The 20,552-nt window shown below is 43.8% G+C and overlaps 1 protein-coding gene across 2 annotated transcripts in view; it reads left to right on the top strand.

The window, feature by feature from the left end:
- Positions 1 to 20,552, top strand: part of astn1 (astrotactin 1) — a 305,138-nt gene that overhangs the window by 67,033 nt on the left and 217,553 nt on the right. For both annotated transcript variants that reach the window (XM_077231865.1, XM_077231856.1), the window contains exon 4: positions 1,363 to 1,512. In XM_077231865.1, coding sequence (XP_077087980.1) covers positions 1,363 to 1,512 — 150 coding nt within the window. The remainder of the gene's footprint in view (positions 1 to 1,362; positions 1,513 to 20,552) is intronic.

Below are 20,552 nucleotides of genomic sequence, written 5' to 3' on the forward strand. Positions count from 1 at the left end.
GTCTTACATCCTAAGCTTTTTCTCACACACAGCTATGGCTTCAGACGACTTGGAATGTATCACACATAATCATTTTATGGTGTTTTTTCATCCTTTTTAAAGCTTGAATGCTTCAGTGCCGATTCATTGTAGTTGCATGTAAAATAGTAACCTGAACAGACTTCAAAAATGCCTCCCCTTGTGCTGTATCGAACAAAGAAACGCATTCAGCTTTGGAATGACATGAGGGGGGGATGTGCTATAAAATTTCCTAAATTTCAATAAAACCTCAGACAATAACCTTAATGATTTAATAGCATACTTTAATCATTCTGTAAATTAATTCACACTCCCAATTCATTGTTATGATTCAGTGCCTAATTTCAGAGTTACATAAACAACTTGTCAACCGTTAACGCACATTGATATAGCTTATAAAAAAAAAAACTCTTTAGAAATTGAATTTTGATTCATGTATATATAAACAACATGCTACCAAATCTATTTTTACATCCAGGAACCTGTGAGATTTAAATTGCATGTACTAAGCACATCATTCGCACATTGCTAGCCCTGAAAATATTTATGATCTCAATAGCTCAAGAGTCAGCGGCAGAGCTCGTTTTTTCGGTATGTGGCTGCGAGAAACCCTGGGTTAAGTGCAAAGCTCCAGAAATTGGATAAAGCCTATATCAAAACAGCTGCAGAGAGGAAATCAACATGACATATTTATTTATTTAGCTAAAGCTATTTTTCCCAAATAATATCAAAGTGATAACACTGTATATTCCTGCTAAGCAAAACTGCTTATTTGCCCGTGGGTGCATGGTACCCATGGAACCCATTTATGCTCTGTAATAGTCAAGGATAGATGTGAGTCACATGACCAGACCCGAGTTTGTGCCAGAATGGCCTTGTCCATTGGACACACATAATTTGGAATGGCCACCCCTTATCAGATGTGAAATGATGTTGATGTTTGCCTTGAAGAGTAGCCCATTATAAATACCCCTAAAAAGCTTTGCAGGAGAGGAGCGATTTCATGCTGTCACAGTAATTTGCCTAATACAATGAAACCCTGCAGTGCCAGTTGTCTTTGTTGTGCAATTTACTCATTATAAAGGGGCAGACTAACTACAGGGGATGGCGAGGTTGCGTAATGGTGAATGACGGAATGTCATATTCAGAATCGCTGGGCTGTAAAGGCTCTCAGTTACTTTCGTTGTAATATAACCCTGAAAATACTTCACATAGACCACTTAGACTTGTCCTTCTGAATGACAAGCGTTTACATAAAGTGTCTCTGCATGCCCTTGGTGGACTGCTATTTGCTGCTCATTCGTCTGTCTTTCTTTATCCCTAATTGTAACCTTTTTCCATCAGGGAGTGATAGTACAAAACTGTCCCTAATGAGCAAGTACAAGGATAACATCATAGCTACCAGTCCCGTCAACAGCAATCACCAGCAAAACACACTCCTCCCACACAACACCTCCACCAACCAGCGCAAGCGTCTGTCCAGCAAAACGCATGGTGAGTCTTGGTATAAGGGGTGAAACGGTTTCTGTAATCTTACTGGTCACCATTCACGGTTCTGTGTGCGTTTTGTACTGTTAGTTAGTTCAGTGTACTTACTTAGCATACTGTTATATCTGATGTTTTTGAAATTCTCTTATGCTATCCAAGGCTGTTTTTAATTTAAAAAAATACAAGAACAGTAATATTGTGAAATAGTATTACAATTTAATAACTGTTTTCAATTTTAATCTTTTTTAAAATATAATTTATTCCTGTGGTGGCAAAGCTATATTTTCAGCAGCTTTTACTCCAGTCTTCAGTATCACATGATCCTTCCGAATTGTTTCTTATTTTTAGCAATGTTGAAAACGGCTGTGCTACTTACTTTTGTGCAAACCGTGATTTAAAAAAAAAAAAAAAAAATCAGGATTATTTAATGAACAACGTTCAAAAGAACAGCAATTATTTGAAATATATATTTTTTTGTAAAAGTTTACTGTTACTTTAATGTCTTCTTGCTGAATAAAAGTACTAATCTCTTACCAAAAAAATATGTCTTACTGAGCCCAAATGTTTGAACAGTGGTGTATGTTTAGACATCATAATAATTTATTTTCTTTGCATTTATTTGTTTATTTATTTTTCAATTTGGATGTTTCTGCTAAAAAAAAAAAAAATGTATTTTTATGAGCATTAATCGAACAGTACAGAAACCGTGACCACAGAACTGTGATACAGACTGAACCATTAGAAATCTGAGCCATTACACCCCCACAAAATATCCCCTTCCTTCCACAAAGATCTCATTCCAACCACTGTCTATGTCTGTAATAATAAGCACACACAAATATTTGTCTTCCACTCTCTTTGCTATCCTGTTCTTGGGGCGGAGTGAGGGGGTGGCTTGTGGGGCTCGATACCGGCAGCGTTTTCTCTCTCTTCTCTCCGACAGTGAGTTCACGCACTAAGCAGTGTTTTACAGCCACTCCTGTCACTCATTCAACACAGCGGCAGGCCAGGCACTCAGACTCTCTTTCTGTCTGGTTGAATATTATGATATAATATTACTCAACTTTAGCACATATGTCAGCTAAACATTCATTCAGTGTTTTCCATTAATGACCCTGTGCTGCCACTGTTTCATAATGAACCGAAAATGTAAAACTTATAGCCTAACATAAAGGTTTCTAATGTTGTATTTTTTTTTCAACAAACTAAAACCGAAACTGTAATTTTGTCAGGCTTTGTGACTTAATTAAATCACTGTATTTTATAAAGTATATAGGCAGTCTATTTGTGCTGTGTGTTTTAAAGAGAAGTGCACATTTTCCTTACCCGATCAGCTGGTGATCTGGTGTTAGTTTTCTCCAAAATAAAAGCTCAAGCATAGTACAGCAAAGTTGCTTTTTAGTCAGTAAAGCTGTTAGGGCCAAATTAAAATGTCCTTGGACAAACTATATTTGGGCTTAGCCCCGAATGTTTACAATGTCTGGCTCTGCCGTTGGTTTGAACTTCTCTTCCTATCCACCTTATTCTGCTCTAAACAATGCACGCCACCATGACGACGACTCAGGTTGCCTACTTCCGGTTCGTACTGTATTAGGAGTGAGAGAATGAGTTCAGGCTCTACATGTGCTGTTGTTGGTTGTTTTAACAATTCAAAGAAGATACACTTTTTAGAAACTGGGTGCTTTGAGCATTAGATAAAAAGGAGAGAATGCCTATGTCCTGTTCGTATCAGACAGCTACATTCAATGCCAGAGAGTAGAGGTTTTTGGTTAGCTGCGCTAAAACTGAAGCATCCAACGAAAAAGGTGTAATACGTTACCAGTAGGGATGGGCATTTTAAGAAAAAATAATATTCGAAGATCGCTGGGTATTATTAAATTATTATTCGAAAATCGCATCCATCCATCACATCACGCACACATGCATGTATAGGCTATAGGCTACACACCAGAGCATGTGAGCAAAGCGGAGCAGGGTGACGCTTAAATATAAGTTTAAAAAAAAAAACTAAACATACGTTTTATATTTAAGTTTTTTTAAATTTCTTTCATCTATGTTGATTACATGAAAAGGGAACCGCATGAGATGAGTTAGATATTGTAACGTGTTCAAAATGCTGTTCTGTTACAAATAAGGATGCATTTAATGTTAATGTTTTACTTTATTCGTTTTATGTGATTCGTTTGATTCGTTGTTCAAGTTTAATATGGAATGAGGCTCCACCCCTTTGGGAGTTATGGGGGAACCTGGGAGATAGGGGGAGTAGAAGAGCACCTCGCTGGTTCAAGTGCGGTTCTCTTATGAGCGGGTGTGTATGGCGTGGGCTGTGGCCGACAACAGCCTCTAATAAACACTGTTATTGATCAGAACCGTCTCGTCCTTGCCTGAGAACGCTACAACTGGTGTCAGAAGTAAAAAGAATTGAACACAGCTGGGGGTACAACCGCTGATTTGAGTCCCGATTGAGCGTGCATTGGCCAAGCAGCTACTATCTTCCGCTGGTGAGAATGGATAATCCAGTTCGTATTAAGATGTAGGAAGATGACGGCTATGCTGGAGCTGGGTCAGCGAATATGTTTGGTATGCACACCGCGCCGGTCTCCAGTCATTTCAAGGCAAATTTGGTAAAACAAGAGCCGTGTGAAGCCGCAGCTGCGGGCGAGAAAGTGAGCCGCCATTACCCGCCGCTGCCGAACGCCATGACGTCAGACGCCGTTGCGTCGATCTCACGTGATGCGAGGGGACAAAAGGTAAACAATAATGGCGGCGCCCATGAATTGAATATGCCGGCTGGAATAAAAACACCAAAATACGCCTGCAAATCGGATTGGGAGGCTTTTCATGCCCAATTTGAACTATTAGCTCATGCATATGCTTGGTCAGAGGAACAGAAAGCCCTTCAACTTGCTCTTTGCATGACAGATGATGCACTTTCGTGTCTATTACTGCTTGATACTAGTGATAGGGCTGATTATGGCGCATTGGTCGGTGCATTGAGACGCCGCTTTGGACAGTGTTTCCGGTCTGAGCTTCTTCGGTCTGAATTACACAGCCGTCAAAGAATTCCGGGAGAACCACTGCGGGTGCTGGCCAACAATATTGAATCCCTAGCAAGGCGAGCTTATGCACATTTTCCTCCATCCGTGCAGAGCGAGCTGGCACGTGACCAGTTCATCAGAGCTCTTTCCCCAGCGGAGCTGCGCATACATACACAGCTTGCACGCCCACGTGATTTGGCCGAGGCCTTGGAGTGGGCACTGGAGAGGGAAATGGCGGTTGAGGCAGCAATGCGGGGGTCAGCAATCGACCCCTTCCCCACCATCAGGGCAGCTGGAGGGGGTGACATGGCTTCACCAAAACCTGAGTGTTTGGAGCAGATTACAGAGATTCCCGGATTGGCACTACCTCCACCCAGGAGGCAGACACAGCAGACACAGGCCCGCTTTTGCTGGGGGTGTGGTCAGCCGGGACATCTGGTTAAGGAATGCCCAATGGCGGCTAGGAATTCGGGAAACAGGAGGGGGGCGCAGTAGGCGGGACGCTGCAAACCCCCAAGCCCATGTCCCGCTCGTCATTGAAACACACAGCCAGGCCCAGCATGAACAACGGGACTAAAGAACATGGGGTGGTGGTGGTGGGAAGAACAGCCATATCAGATTTTAGCCATATTCCCATTTGCATTGAGGGAGCGGAATGCACGGCCCTAGTAGACACAGGGTCTACAGTTACTGTGGTTCGTCCAGAGGTGGTGCCGGAGGGAACACGGCTAGAAGACACAGCAGTTCCGGAGCTGGCCCCGATGATAGGGAGGGGGCTGTTGACACACACCGTGGGGGGCGTGAGTATGCAGCATCTGGTGTGGATAGCTAATGTACAAGACAGCTGTATGTTGGGTTTGGACTTTTTAAGGGACCATTGCTGTCAGTTAGACCTGTCCAAGGCCACACTGAGTTTCGGCAATGGTCAGGTGGTGAGGATGAGGCCACCAGGAGCTTGTCAAACAGATGGGCTGACTATAGGTTCTTGGGCATGTCACCTAAATGATGGGATTGGTTCACACTGCACAGTGCCACCCAGTGCATCCCAGCAAGAGTCCCGGTTACTCCACACTTTGCCTGAGTCTGCCTCCAGGGAAGAGGGAGAAATAATGCGGGCTCTGCGGGAGATAACACAAAGGAGCTCCAACGACCTGGACACACAGCAACAAGGACAGTTGTGGCAGTTGTTAGTGGAATTCCAGGACTGTTTTTCCTGTGATGAAGAGGACCTGGGTCAGACTTCCCTGGTGCAACACGACATCAACACCGGGGATGCAAGGCCCATACGTCAGCGGCCAAGACGTATGCCCTTAGGTCGTCAGGAGGCGGCAGAGCAGGCGTTGATAAAGATGCAGCGTGCTGGTATAATAGAGCCTTCTTAAAGCCCCTGGGCATCGCCGGAGGCCATGGTCCCAAAGAAAGGGGGGAGTGGCGCTTTTGTGTCAATTACCGGAGGCTCAATGCAGTGACTCGGAAAGTCTCGTACCCTCTCCCACGCGTGGATGAATGCTTGGATCTTGTGGCTGGCTCTTGCTGGTTTTCGTCATTGGACTTGAGGAGTGGGTACTGGCAAGTGCCTCTGAAGCCAGAAGCTCGACCCAAGACGGCTTTTTGCACGGGAAGAGGTCTGTGGCAATTTAAAGTCCTATGTTTTGGTCTTTGCAATGCCCCTTCCACATTTGGGCGCCTAATGGAGAGGGTACTGGAAGGCATTCCACGGCAGCAGTGTCTGGTGTTTTTGGACGACATACTGGCACATGGGAGCTCATTTCGTTCAGCTATCACAGTCCTGAGGGTAGTGCTGAAGAAAATCAGAGAGGCGGGTCTGAAATTACATCCCAATAAATGCCGGCTGTTAAGCAGAGTGGTGACCTTCTTGGGGCATCGCATTGACAGTGAGGGGATTGGCACAGCAGAAGACAAGGTCAGAATCGTACGGGAGTGGCCTATCCCGGTGAGTCAGAAGGAGTTAAAAAGCTTCTTGGGTCTGGCTTCCTATTACAGGAAGTTTGTACTGGGTTTTTCTTGTATTGCTGCTCCCTTGTACAAGCTCCTGCAGAAGGATCAGTGCTTTGTCTGGTCAGAGTGATGTCAAAAGGCTCTGAAGCAAGCCCTGGTGTGTGCGCCCATTCTGGCACCTCCCGATCCCCAACTGCCCTTCGTTCTTGATACAGATGCAAGCGTGGATGGAATAGGGGCTGTTTTGTCCCAAGTGTGGCCAGATGGAGAAAAAGTAGTTGCATATTTCAGCAAGCTGCTAAACAAAGCTGAAAAGAGGTATTGTGTCACAAGACAAGAGCTGTTGGCCACAATCTCTGCCATCAGGCACTTCAAGTACTACTTGTGCGGTCGTCACTTCACCATACGCCCTGACCATGCCTCCTTGCAGTGGTTGATGACTTTCAAGGAACCAGAGGGCCAGGTGGTTCGTTGGCTCGAGGAATTGCAGAGTTATGAGTTCACCATTACGCATCGTGCAGGGGAACGGCATGGTAATGCAGACGCCCTGTCGAGACGTCCATGTAGTATGCAGGAATGCAGGTATTGTGAGTGCAGAGAAGCCAGAGAGTGGTAGCTTAGACAGAAAGTGGATGGTAGCGATGGGCCCGAGCCGGTCTGTCGGGAGCTACGGGAGGTCAATGTCTCTCAATGGGCAGAGAATCAGAGGGGGGACCCAGTCCTACAGCCTGAGATCCTCTGGGTAGAGGCACATCAACGACCACCATGGGAGCAGGTAGCAGCCCTCTCCCCATTCACAAAGGGATTGTGGGCCAAGTTCAAGTGTCTACATCTGACAGAGGGGGTCCTCCAGCGAGCATGGGTGGTGCCAGCGACAGGAGAAAAGAGATGGCAAGTCGTGGTGCCTGGGGACATGCAAGAGGCAGTGTTGAAGGCCATGCATGGCTTTGCCGGGTCTGGCCATTTTGGGGTGACAAATACACTTCGGCGTATGCGTCAGGCCTTTTATTGGGGACGGCTGAGGCGTAATGTAGAGGACTTCTGCAGGCGTTGTGATCTTTGTACAGCACGCAAAGGGCCACAGGGGAAGTCTAGGGCCCAACTGCAGCAGTTTCTGGTGGGGGAGCCGATGCAGCGGGTGGGGGTGGATGTCATGGGGCCATTTCCTCGCACCACGCAGGGAAATCGCTTTGTCTTGACCGCTATGGATTACTTTACAAAATGGCCGGAGGCCTGTGCACTGCCTAACCAGGAGGCTGAGACTGTTGCCAATGTCTTGGTGGGGGGCATGTTAAGTAGGTTTGGGGTCCCCCAGTGTATCCATAGGGATCAATGCATACTTTGAGTCCAAGGTATTCTCATCCATGTGTGAGCGTTTGGGAATCAACAAGACCCGCACCACCCCACTCCACCCTCAAAGCGACGGGCTCGTGGAGCGATTCAACAGGACACTAGCTGAACAGTTGTCCATTTTAACATCAGCTCATCAGCACGATTGGGACAACCATCTGCCACTGGTCTTAATGGCATGTCGCTCTGCTATTCAGGACTCTACCTCATGCACACCAGCCCTGCTCATGTTGGGTAGGGAGATCAGGACCCCTGCAGAGTTGGCCTTTGGGCGGGCCCCTGAAGCCCGTCCTGTTCCTGCTGGACCCGAATATGCTAGGCAGCTCCAGGACCGCTTGGACTCTCCCCATGCATATGCCAGGAGGCAGTTGGTGACCTCAGGGGTGCGGCAAAAAAGAGCGTACGACCTGCATGCTCGGGGGGGCAACTTTGTGGTCGGAGAGCTAGTGTGGGTTTACAGCCCAGTTAGGAAGAGAGGAAGGTGCCCTAAGCTGGACAGCCACTGGGTTGGACCATGCTTGATATTGGACAAGCTGGGGGAGGTTGTCTTTCGAGTTCAGTTGCCTCCTCGGGGGTGCAAAGTGGTGCTGCATCGTGATAGGCTGGCCCCTTACAGGGGCACCTCAACACCAGAGGGTGTCGCAGTACTTCCTTCACACAACAGTGAGACTCAAAGGGGGTCAGAGGGGGTAATTGGACCAGCTGATATGGCCAGTAGTGGTGATCGTTCGCAGGGCTCAGGGGAAGCGGCACCTGAAGTCAAAATTCACATGCTCCTCAGGGGTGTCCCGGGAGGGAGAGGAGAACCCCAGTCAGATTTAGAGACTTTGTCCTCTGGGTCGAGGACTTCAGTTAGAGGGGGGTAGTGTAACGTGTTCAAAATGCTATTCTGTTACAAATAAGGATGCATTTAATGTTAATGTTTTACTTTATTCGTTTTATGTGATTCGTTTGATTTGTTGTTCAAGTTTAATATGTTATGAGGCTCCACCCCTTTGGGAGTTATGGGGGAACCTGGGAGATAGGGGGAGTAGAAGAGCGCCTCGGTGGTTCAAGTGCGGTTCTCTTATGAGCGGGTGTGTATGGCGTGGGCTGTGGCCGACAACAGCCTCTAATGAACACCGTTATTGATCAGAACCGTCTCGTCCTTGCCTGAGAACGCTACAATATGATCATGAGATGCCCAATATATCGGAAAACATTTGGAATGGCTCAGACATGATTTTGACCACTTAAGTTTTGTTTTGTAGAAAGCCTTTCTTTAAAGTGAATTTCATTTACTATAAATTGTATCTTCATTTTTAATCAATGTTTTATCAACAAATTACCTGGAATCATAAATAAGAAGCAAATATAGATATACAGGACACGGAGGCGCCAGCGCGTGAACTGGAGCGAGTCTTATTAATCAACGAAACTCAGTGTATAAGTTACTTGCCTCACATACACGAGAAGTATATCTATAGAAAGCTTGAAATGTGTACTTTTAAACAAACTAATTAAAAACGAGCAGAAATGGGCTGCTCTCTGCTTATGTATAGGTTAATTCGGATGAAGTGTGCATTTCTCTCTATAGTCGTGTTCACTACTGCGAAGATGGCGAGTCAGCATCATCAAATTTATCTTTGCAGTCGACACTTACAGAAAACACTAGTTATTAATAAAGAATTCAAATGTTTAATGCATAATCATTATTTTTGCCGTTTTTTTTGTGGCAAGCTTATGCGTGCGTTGAGATGCAGGCAATATATTACGAAAACGCTCATTATTAGCATTCTCTACCATATAGTATACATAACTTCCAACCAAACTTCAGTCGTGCACGGGCAGGGGCAGCCCTACTTATTTCACATATTTTCTAACCAGCACATCACTGCGGCGTTCTGAGCAAGCGCCGCTTAATCTTTATAAAGCTTCGAACCGGAAAAGGACAACCGGCTTCCGGTTCAAACCCGCTATGAATCATGGGTAAATTCGCTAACCAGGAAAAAGGTGGATAGCTTTTTGCTTGGCTGATCAGACCACCAAAAACTTTTATGAGGTATTCATATGCTTTCGTGATACTCTTGTGATATTGGTTGGCTGTGGAAGTGTATTGGTATCTGAATGCATTTAGGCTACACAGATTCTACTCCCTCAGATTTGCTTTGGACACGAATATCTGGTGTCCAGTGAAGTGTTTTCCTTGAGTAAGAATCTGATTTCCTTGCAGAACAAATATTTGAAACAAATGATGACAATTGAACAAATTATGCTTTAATGCTTCATTACCTCAGTCTAGCAGACGCTCTGACCTTCAGACCAGCATTTTTTTATACCCAATGCACTTGGATTTTCCATTTACTGCATATAAATGTAAAGGTGCACTCAGGAATTCTTGCCTCATTAAATTCTTTTACAGAATTGAATATAATTTTTTTTCTTTACTCTTTACTCTTTACTTTAATCAAACTAGTAGCCTAATAAAAGTTGCTAGTATAAGAGTGAGTGGTCATGCTGAGATCACATGATACCTCGAATGCTACTCACTTTATCTTTTACTCACGTTATCTCAGAATTTCCCAACTATAGTACATTTTCACCACCCAGAGAATAAATTAATCATGGCTAATATATATATATATATATATATATATATATATATATATATATATATATATATATATATATATGCTCTAAGTGTCACATGATCCACTGGTCTAAATATAGATAGACCAATGACATATCTGTCAACACAGAAAACTACTGACTGTATCTTTAAGTAATAGTTTAATAGTCACGGTTAAATGGAAGCTGCTGATCTCTGCTAAACAGGCCTTATTATGCCGTTTTACAAAGTCTTGATGTTGTTTTTTGGGTCTAGAAGAATAGGTTTTCATCAGGGATGCTCCGATTGATCGGACGCCGATCATGATCTGCCGATATTGGCTAAAAATAGATTGATCGGCAAACCCCAAAAGCGCCAATCAAAAAAGCCGATCACGTGACTTAAATTACTTGCGCAACTTTTTCCCACCTGCATGCGTGGCGCACGGGCACACAACAGCAGAGTGGAGCTTGGCAGTGGCAACATGAGTTCTCCTTCACTGGAACCAATAGGGAGTCTCCCAACGGATTGAAGAGCGCGTCCGAGTGAAGACCGTGCACCGCGCGAGCCACAACAGAACACGGTATCTGCGCCACTGATCGCTGCGGCAACGAGCACTTTGATCACTTGATAAAAAAAAAAAACATTTCAGCGCTAGATCGCCTCTTATTTAACAAATGAACAAAATGAATGCTCTGAGTTAACTGGAGATGTTTTTATTTATTTGTATTGGTACATTCGTGCCGCGAGTGTCATGAACAACCAGACAAGGTTAGATCCAAACGCAGCGTGAGTTTATTCACAGGGTAGTCAAACAGGCAATGGGTCAAATACACAGACAGGAACAGACTAGACTAGGAAAACTAGGAAACGCTCGGAGATGTACACAACAGTGAAACAAGACTTCGCAAAGGACAGAGGAGAAACACAGGTTTAAATCAGGAACTCAATAACCAATAATGAAACACAGCTGAACATAATAACATAATGAGTCCATGGGGAAAAACATAACACAATGAGAGAGTGCCCTCCAGTGGCTCTCGAGGGCACTACAGCTGCCGATCGTCACATAACCCCCCCTCTAATGAGCGGCTTCCAGACGCTCCTAAGAGCTCCGGGGGGAGGTCAACGGGGGCTGGGATGGAGGGCCAGGCCCATGCAGGGGAACGGACCCTGGACATAGACAAGGCGGGCCTGGGCCGTGGAGCGTGGGTGGACCTGACTGAACAGGCAGCCAGGGCGGAGCAAGACGAGGCGGAGGCCAGGGCGGAGCAAGACAAGGCGAAGGCCAGGGTGGTGAAGCCCCTGCAGACGACCATGGCGGCACAGCCCTCATGGTCTCCTCACCGGACCCCTGGCCCCCCCCCAAAAAATACTTGGGGAAATCCACGGGTTTAGGAAAGGTCTCCCGGAGCTTAAAGGGCGCAGGCAGGGCGAGGCGCAGAGGCGGGGCCGGCAGGGCGAGGAGTCTGGTTACGCTCACCGGAGCCTGGAGAGCTGAACGAGTCCTCTTCCTGCGACGGCGAGTCACTGGGCTAGATACCTTCACTTGGCTAGATTCACTCGCTTGGTTTGATTCAGCACTGGACGCATTTGACTCGCCGCTTGACTCGGCTCTTGACTCGCCGCTTGACTCGGCTCTTGACTCGCCGCTTGACTCGGCTCTTGACTCGGCTCTTGACTCGCCGCTTGACTCGCCGCTTGACTCGCCGCTTGACTCGCCGCTTGACTCGCCGCTTGACTCGCCGCTTGACTCGCCGCTTGACTCGCCGCTTGACTCGCCGCTTGACTCGGCTCTTGACTCGCCGCTTGACTCGCCGCTTGACTCGCCGCTTGACTCGCCGCTTGACTCGGCTCTTGACTCGCCGCTTGACTCGGCTCTTGACTCGCCGCTTGACTCGCCGCTTGACTCGCCGCTTGACTCGCCGCTTGACTCGCCGCTTGACTCGCCGCTTGACTCGGCGCTTGACTCGCCGCTTGACTCGCCGCTTGACTCGCCGCTTGACTCGGCTCTTGACTCACTTGACACAGTAGACTCGGTAGACTCACTTGACTCGGGATCCGGTTCACTTGACTCGGGACTCGGTTCACTAGACTCGGGACTCGGTTCACTTGACTCGGGACTCGGTTCACTTGACTCGGGACTCGGTTCACTTGACTCGGGACTCGGTTCACTTGACTCGGTTCACTTGACTCGGGACTCGGTTCACTTGACTCGGGACTCGGTTCACTTGACTCGGGACGGCTCACGTGAAGCTCAGGTTCGTTAGGGCTGACGTGGAGTGCGGGCTCGGAAGAGAAGTCGAGAAGCGCGGCCGCGGGTTCGGCGGGGCTGACGTGACGTGCTGGTTCGGCTGGACTGGACGGGACCAGCGGGGCAAGCTCACCCACAGTGAGAGCCGAACCACTCAGTAGAAGAGCCGTGTTAATATACCGCCTTAAAGTGCTGTGAGGCTCTGGGTTGGGCATCAATGAGCGAAGCGGTTCAGACAACCCTCCGCGGAACAGGTTCGTTAGAAAAACGTTGTTCATACACGTATGATGAGAAAGTTCATAAAACTCCGCCACATACCATTCGAGAGAACGATCCTCCTGATGAAGTTGCATTATCTCAGCACCCGTATCTGTGCTCGGAATCGCTGTGTGAGCTCGTCGAAATACCTCGCTGTTGGATTTTACCGGGAGAGCTTGGCATGACATCGGGATCGGTCCTGGGCCAACAACTGTGGAGACGGGTTGATTCTGCGATGGTCCCGGTGGGGAAACACGAAGACCGCGAACCATCTTGGCCAACCTCTCCAACGACGCGGTGAGTTGATCCAGTTCATCCTGGTGTACGGCGGCTGACTGGGAGGCATACAAGGCTGACATGCTGCTGGATCTGGTGTGGCGAAGTCTTCTGTCATGAACAACCAGACAAGGTTAGATCCAAACGCAGCGTGAGTTTATTCACAGGGTAGTCAAACAGGCAATGGGTCAAATACACAGACAGGAACAGACTAGACTAGGAAAACTAGGAAACGCTCGGAGATGTACACAACAGTGAAACAAGACTTCGCAAAGGACAGAGGAGAAACACAGGTTTAAATCAGGAACTCAATAACCAATAATGAAACACAGCTGAACATAATAACATAATGAGTCCATGGGGAAAAACATAACACAATGAGAGAGTGCCCTCCAGTGGCTCTCGAGGGCACTACAGCTGCCGATCGTCACAGCGAGATGTTTCAAAAGGGGTGGTGGTATTTTTTTTTTTGATCTGACGTAGTTGTAGTTGTAACTACATCAGATTCAGATTCAGATTATTTTATTTAATGCCATGTCAGCATTCAAAGCTATTTTCATAGCAAAAATTCAATTATAAAAATACAAATATCATATAAATACAATAAAACAAAACAAAAGTCATTTTATACAATATATATTTTTAAATGAACATATGATAAAAAAATTTCAAGCATAATCTCATTAAATATGTCCTTTAATGAAGTAACTTCATAAAAGAGCATTCTGCTCAACTACATCAGACGTTCATAATAATAACAGAAAAAAACTTGCCATAGTTTTGTCCTTTTATCAGTAGCCAGTTTTGGTGTAACAAGTTGTACATTTTGTTGCCAATTAGTAAATCTAGTGGGTGTATTAAGAGGCTACAATTTCCAAATATGCCGACGTGTAACTTGATCCCCTCCCATTAGGCTGATCTGATGTGTGTTGGTCTGCCTGACCCCTCTTTGTTTGGAATAATTTAATGTTACTCTGCCTTATTTGGGAAAGCTGGCCTACAGTAGCCTTAAGACATCTCATTTTCTAAATACAATTAAATAAACACATTTCTACAAATGGTGCAAACTCTGCTAGATTATAGATAAAAGATTCCCATTCCCCTGCCATTCTGTGATCGGCAGTGATCGGCAATCGGCAGATCATGATTTTGGTGATCGGTAATCGGTGATCGGCCCGAAAATGCTGATCGGAGCATCTCTAGTTTTCATGATTGAATTTTCAAAAAATATATAATTTTTCACATATTTTTCATTGTTGCACAACCTCTCTTCCCCAGTCTGTCTGTAATGCTCTGTTTAGTTTCTTGTTTCTATGAAGCCTTCTGAAAATAGCAATGCCCTCTGATTGGTCAACAGCTTTGAGTGTGTATATAAAATGTCACGCCCTGTCCCATCACCACAAGTGTCAATACACTATCACCACAACTCAACTAGGTTTCGCCCCCCTCTCACTGCTCTTGACTGAATCACTGTTGTAACTTAAATAAGAATAAATGTACATTTAATTTAAACAGTGAAGAGTATGCAGTGTTTTTTTATACATGAATTTTGTAAATTAATTTTTACATTAATTACTTTATACAATGTATGTAGTATTTCTTATTTCTAGAGCTTGAAGTGTGTCTGGTAGGTCTATTTCATTTGTGTCAATGTTCTATTGTAGTTTCTTTGTTCTTTCTTTGCATTGTTTACTTGTCTTGAGTAAGCTTGAGAGTTTTTTTTATTTTACTTAGGCTAGATCTACATCACCTTAGATCTAAGCATGTACCAACTCCCACTCTAAACCTACCCATAGTTGCCCTGTGGATTATAAAACTAGTCATTTTTTTTAAATTGGGGGTTTGGCTTCGCTTTATCAATTTAGATATAAGCCTGTACCAAATCCTGCTCTAATCTTTGAATCTTAGCCCGGAATTCCAGTAGGAATTTAGTCTCCGAGTTAGGAGTGCTGGTATAGTCTAACAGGAGTCGGCCCGTGCTTTCCTCAGACTAGGGGTTGACCGATTATCGGCGCCTATATTGAGCATTTTTATGGTTATCGGTATCGGCCATTTTCAAACTGATTTGCCGATAAAATAATGAAACTTTGAAATGCGCTATATTTGGCTCTGACGCAGCCACCTCTGTCGGAACTCAGCACTCTGTAGACTAGACCAATGCAATGTCCCGCACATCTGATTTGTTGGGAGTCACGAGTCCGGCCAATCAATGCGGAAAGCTGAAGGCACTGAAAGTTTAGCAATCACACCGACAGCACTCGCTGACTGGAGCTGCTGCACTGATCACGCATCAGTTGTCTTGTCTCTCAAAGTTAAGGCAGCAGCAGACTTTGCTAAAGTAGCAATACATTACTACACTGAAGTTGCAAAACACCTCAAAATAATAGGGTACAGGAACGTAGACCACCTTGTCGGTTAATGTACGCATCGGGGAGAGTTCTCTGCATCGGGGAGAGTTTGCTCTTTTCGCAGTTGACCCGAAGACCCAACTGGCTGAGGTGCCTGAGCACGAGGTCCCTGTGTTCGCATAGCTGATCTCGAGAGTGTGCTAGTATGAGCTAGTCGTCAAGATAGTTGAGGATGCAAACGCCCTGTTCTCTCATGGGAACAAGGGCCCCCTCCGTGACTTTTGTGAAGACATTGGGGGACAGGGACAGCCCGAAGGGCAAGAATCAAGACATGAAAGTCCTTCAAAAATTTGTTTCTGTGTGAGCATTTTGAACGGTAGTTTGTGGAGACTCCGATTCAAAACTCGCAGGTCCAAGATCGGTCGTAACCCTCCGCCTTTCTTGGGTACAATGAAGTAGGGACTGTAGTGCCCTTACCTCATATCGGGTGGAGGGACCAGATCTATCGCGTCCTTCGCCAGTAGGACTGCGATCTCCGCGCGCAAGATATGGGCATCGGCTGCTCTTACTGTAGTGGAGTGGATGGCCTGAAACTTGGGGGGACACCAGGCGAACTGAACGTACGTCGAGAGTGACCGACTGATAGGGAACAGTGCTTACTGATTTAGAGTAAAATGCTCAAACAGAAACATAAGACACTAAAGAAAGTTGAAAATGTAAAAAAAAACATAATAGGCCCTCTTTAACTATGCCAAGTTAACCCTCTGGGGTCTGAGGGATTTTCTGGGTCCTGGAGGTGTTCTGACATGCTATGACATTTGTGCTTTTTTCAGTTATTTATAAACATATTAATGGCAAAGGTGTAAATTCACTCTATATAGCACAAACGGGGCTACCGTAATATGTGAGCAACATGTATGTACATGTTTGTATTTTTTAGAGAATAATGTTTATGCGTGGTTATTGAAAAAAATAAAACTTAAAGTGTCTGAAATAAGGCCACAAAACACATACTTAAATATGTGTCCACAAGACTTTTGACTAATGGGTGTTGTTGCCTAGAATTTTTGCTTCAAAATGATCTGAAAATCATCCTGCCTAATCATTTACACAAAACAATACATTGATTTAAATTTTATAAGACACCTTTTGTTTGGAAAGGCAATATGCGTGGAGGCGTGTTCACACCTGACAAGACAAAGGCCGGATAATGTGCCACATACATAATGAGCTGCATATTAATTAGCCCTCTCACACAGGTGTGTCACAGGGTCCAGAAGAATGCAAGGACAAAAGAAGTTATCTATATATACATATTTTACAATTAGAAATTGTAACCAATTACAAATAGGTTACAATTACAACAACAATTACAATTTTAACAATATTTCAAGTGTATTTCTTTGTAAAAAGTATACATTTTATCATACGTATTAAAAAAGGTAAGGATTCATTAGTTTGAATATTGGAACAAACACTATAATAACATCTTAGTTGATAATTCAATATACCTACTTTATTTTTGACAAAACATCATACTATAGTATATTTAACTACGAGCAGAAATTGGTGAACAAAAGCGTACCTATTAATGTGACAGTAGTCTTTTATTACAGTCAAAACTTTATAATCTATCCAAAACTAATCACAAAATATTGTCTAAACATTCATATTTAGTCTTTGTTACAATATTTGTAACGTATTGTGTATGATATATTACGATATACATGTGAATTTGCAGTTTGTTGCTTATACAGACATTTTATTTCAACATATTTCAGTCTATTTTTACTCATCTTAGTAGGCTATAGCAATATAGTTTGGATGTGTTCATGTAAACATAACGCTTACTAATGTAGGTGCGAGAGTGAATGAACGGCACAGACACGCGCTGTATAACTGTAGTAAACAAAGCACGCACGCGCCTGTGCCGTTCATTCATCATTTAGCCTACACACAGACACGCAATTCATATTTAAACAGTCTTTTTGCGGTTTACAGTCAGACACTATTCAATATCGCGATTAGAACAAAGCACTTACGAATAAATGACTTACTACATCAGCTGGATCCGTTGCTCCGCAAAATGAAATTACCAGGGTTATTAGATAGTATTATTCCTCACAGCGTAGGGATACACTGTGTACACAGCTCTAGTAAGATACTTACTGAATACGATGCGTTTTATAATCCAGCTGGTGGGCGTTGGCATGTTTGAATGGCTTGCCTTAGATCATTTCCGTTTGAATACGCGCTCTCCGTGGGCGTGGCACGTAATCAGGTATAATGAGCTGGAAAGAAAAAGACTGACATTTCTCTCTTTTCATACAGATTACATAAACTGAGAATATTTGTTTTTTTATATAAATTAATTAATTTAAAAGAAGAGAGTTCAAGCTTCATTATGGAAAAACACTCGTGCCTGTATGACAAGTATTCGCGGAATTACAGTTAATTTTCGGACGCGTTTCAGAATGGACTTAACTGGCAGATAGCGCATCATGTTTGTTTTTTCTTTATTTGGCGACAAGCACAACAATTTATTTTTATTGTGAGTATCCACAAAAAAAATAGACACTTATCAGGATCTAATGATGTACAACACTTAATATGTAAGATCAAAATCAACAGAGTATTTTGAGTTTCTTTTGCACTGATAAGAAAAAAAGCGAGACTATCGCGCCCGCGCGATTGCCAACCTCAAAGGGTTAAATAGTAGTGACATGGGTGTACACATTATTATGAAGGAATCTTTATATATGGAGGTGGAGTGTGTATATCCAATCCCTTAACTGCACCATGGATGAGTTGAGGGTCTTTGAGGGTTTGAGCCTGTCTTTGGGTTACTGGCCTCTTACAGCACTTTCTGATCTCCAGAAATAGGAGATCCACATTTCCATAGCTTTTCATATTCATACTGATATTGCCCTGTTTTTCATTGAGCATATAAGTTTTTATTAATAATAATAATAATAATAATATTGCATGATTAGAGACTAAGTTTCCTCTTTATTCTTCAGTATGACTGTTCAGAGCGAGCAGGCGAGCAATCCACGAACACGAAAGCTGCTAAAGGCTATGTTTAGACTCTGTTCACGTCGCCGGAGGAGAATGTGCGTGAGTGCACAGATCCTTTCAAGTTCTTCACTCTCTTTTTCTCAGTCACCTGCCTCTCGCACCTTATCTATTTATACCCCTCATTTTTCATTACACAAATTAGAACTGTTGCTCTCTGCATTTGACGTTTTTCAACTATCTCTAGGTCAACCGTATCGGCGTAGGTGTTCACCTTTCCACATTGTGAGACCATTCTGGTTACACTGTGATTCCAAGACCTTGCAAATGATTGAGTTCTAGCACCCTGAAATTGAATTGAGGTACAAAATAACGTTTTTGTTGTAGGAGGCGTGTGCACCTGCACTGCATGCCGAGAAGCTGTTGGCACTCCGTGTTGAATATTTAAACGAGCTCATCTTTTATTCCCCTCCACGGAGCTTTGCACCTTTGGCCCCTGCCTAATTTTGAAGGCTAGCGTAGAGTCCTCACCTGCTCTGTGAGGTTTACGGCTAATTCCTTTGGAGGTGCTTCTTTTGTTCTCATTTGTTACGAATATAAAAAGAGGCATTGGCATGTGCCATTTAATGCCTTAAAATGGCATTAAAGTCTTAAATGCCAGGTGTTTCATCAGCTTTTTGTTCGATTTTCTTTATATAATCAAGCTGAGCCATTTTTACTGTTGTACTCGAATTCACTAACTGTTGCATTGTATTTAAGCACAAAGCCTGCAGTGTATTAATCTGGCATTCAGTTTAACCAGGCATTGAAATATAAAAATAGTGCAAACGTGCCTTCTTTTTATGTAAATTAGGCTCATTATGGATTGTGCTTTATTCACAAGTTACCCCTATTTCCCTGTAAGCGATTAGCAATAAGCATAATTTTATTTAAGATTATTGTTTTTATTGTGCTTTCTATTTTTATTGATCATGGCTGTTATCCATCAAAATTTGATAAAATTAGTGTTTACTAAATAGGGTGCTAAATCAGTGCAGACTGATTTGTGATTCTCAGTGAATTTTTTCTAAAATGTTTACTCTAAAATCGTTTTGACAGTGTGCATGCTTTTAGAAGACATATTGAGGACATCTGGTATTTTCGCATTGTTTTTGTACTTTTTAATCCTTCTTTACAGTGTGTATCATTTGCGGTGATGTTCTAAACCAAAATGCTTGCTTTTCAGAACTCTTTCTATCATCGTGATTTCACTGTAGGGCCAAAAAACTGCTGCTGTTCTTGTGACCCGCCTGAATGGTGTTTGCATCACAGCTTTAAATATTTCATGTGTTTTTTTTTATGGCCATGAAAAGATATTGTCTTACGGTATGAAAAGATATTGCAAAAATAAGCATGTTCAGTTCATTTTGTACAGATGGCTCATCTATAAATGATAATTTTTTTATCCTACTCTGCACCAGCAGAGATGTTTTTAACGGATAGCCACACTGTTGAGTGGATACAGAGTTACTCAAACATTATTTCTCATCATTGCCAGGCAGTCTAATCCACGGGTCAGTGCGCTCATGCATCTCTTCCTCATGCGCTGCATAATGAAAGCGTTTGTCTAGCTCTGACGGGTAAATTGTGCCTTTTGTGCACAGCAAAAAAAAAGAGCCCAAGGAGGCGTGCATCTCTTATCTCAGTCACACTCCTTACCTCCTGTTCATTACTTATATTTACTCAATACTCTTCTGAGAGGAGAAGCGCATCGCACAGAACGATGACTTCTGTATGGGTTCTGGCTTATTCTCTGTATGTCACATTGGTGTTCACTGTGTGTATGTGATGTATGTTTGCAATTATGCAGTTTCTAATGTGTTTTTAATTTATTTGAATGCTTTGCAGACCTTTATACAATGCAATTGCTTGATGTCAAGACACTATTATATGATCATATGATGTGAATATTTTACTCTATT

The sequence above is a fragment of the Siphateles boraxobius genome, unplaced genomic scaffold (assembly GCF_051911475.1).
Source record: "Siphateles boraxobius isolate OS27281-9 unplaced genomic scaffold, OSU_SipBor_1 1, whole genome shotgun sequence".
In the NCBI taxonomy this organism is placed as follows: Eukaryota; Metazoa; Chordata; class Actinopteri; order Cypriniformes; family Leuciscidae; genus Siphateles; species Siphateles boraxobius.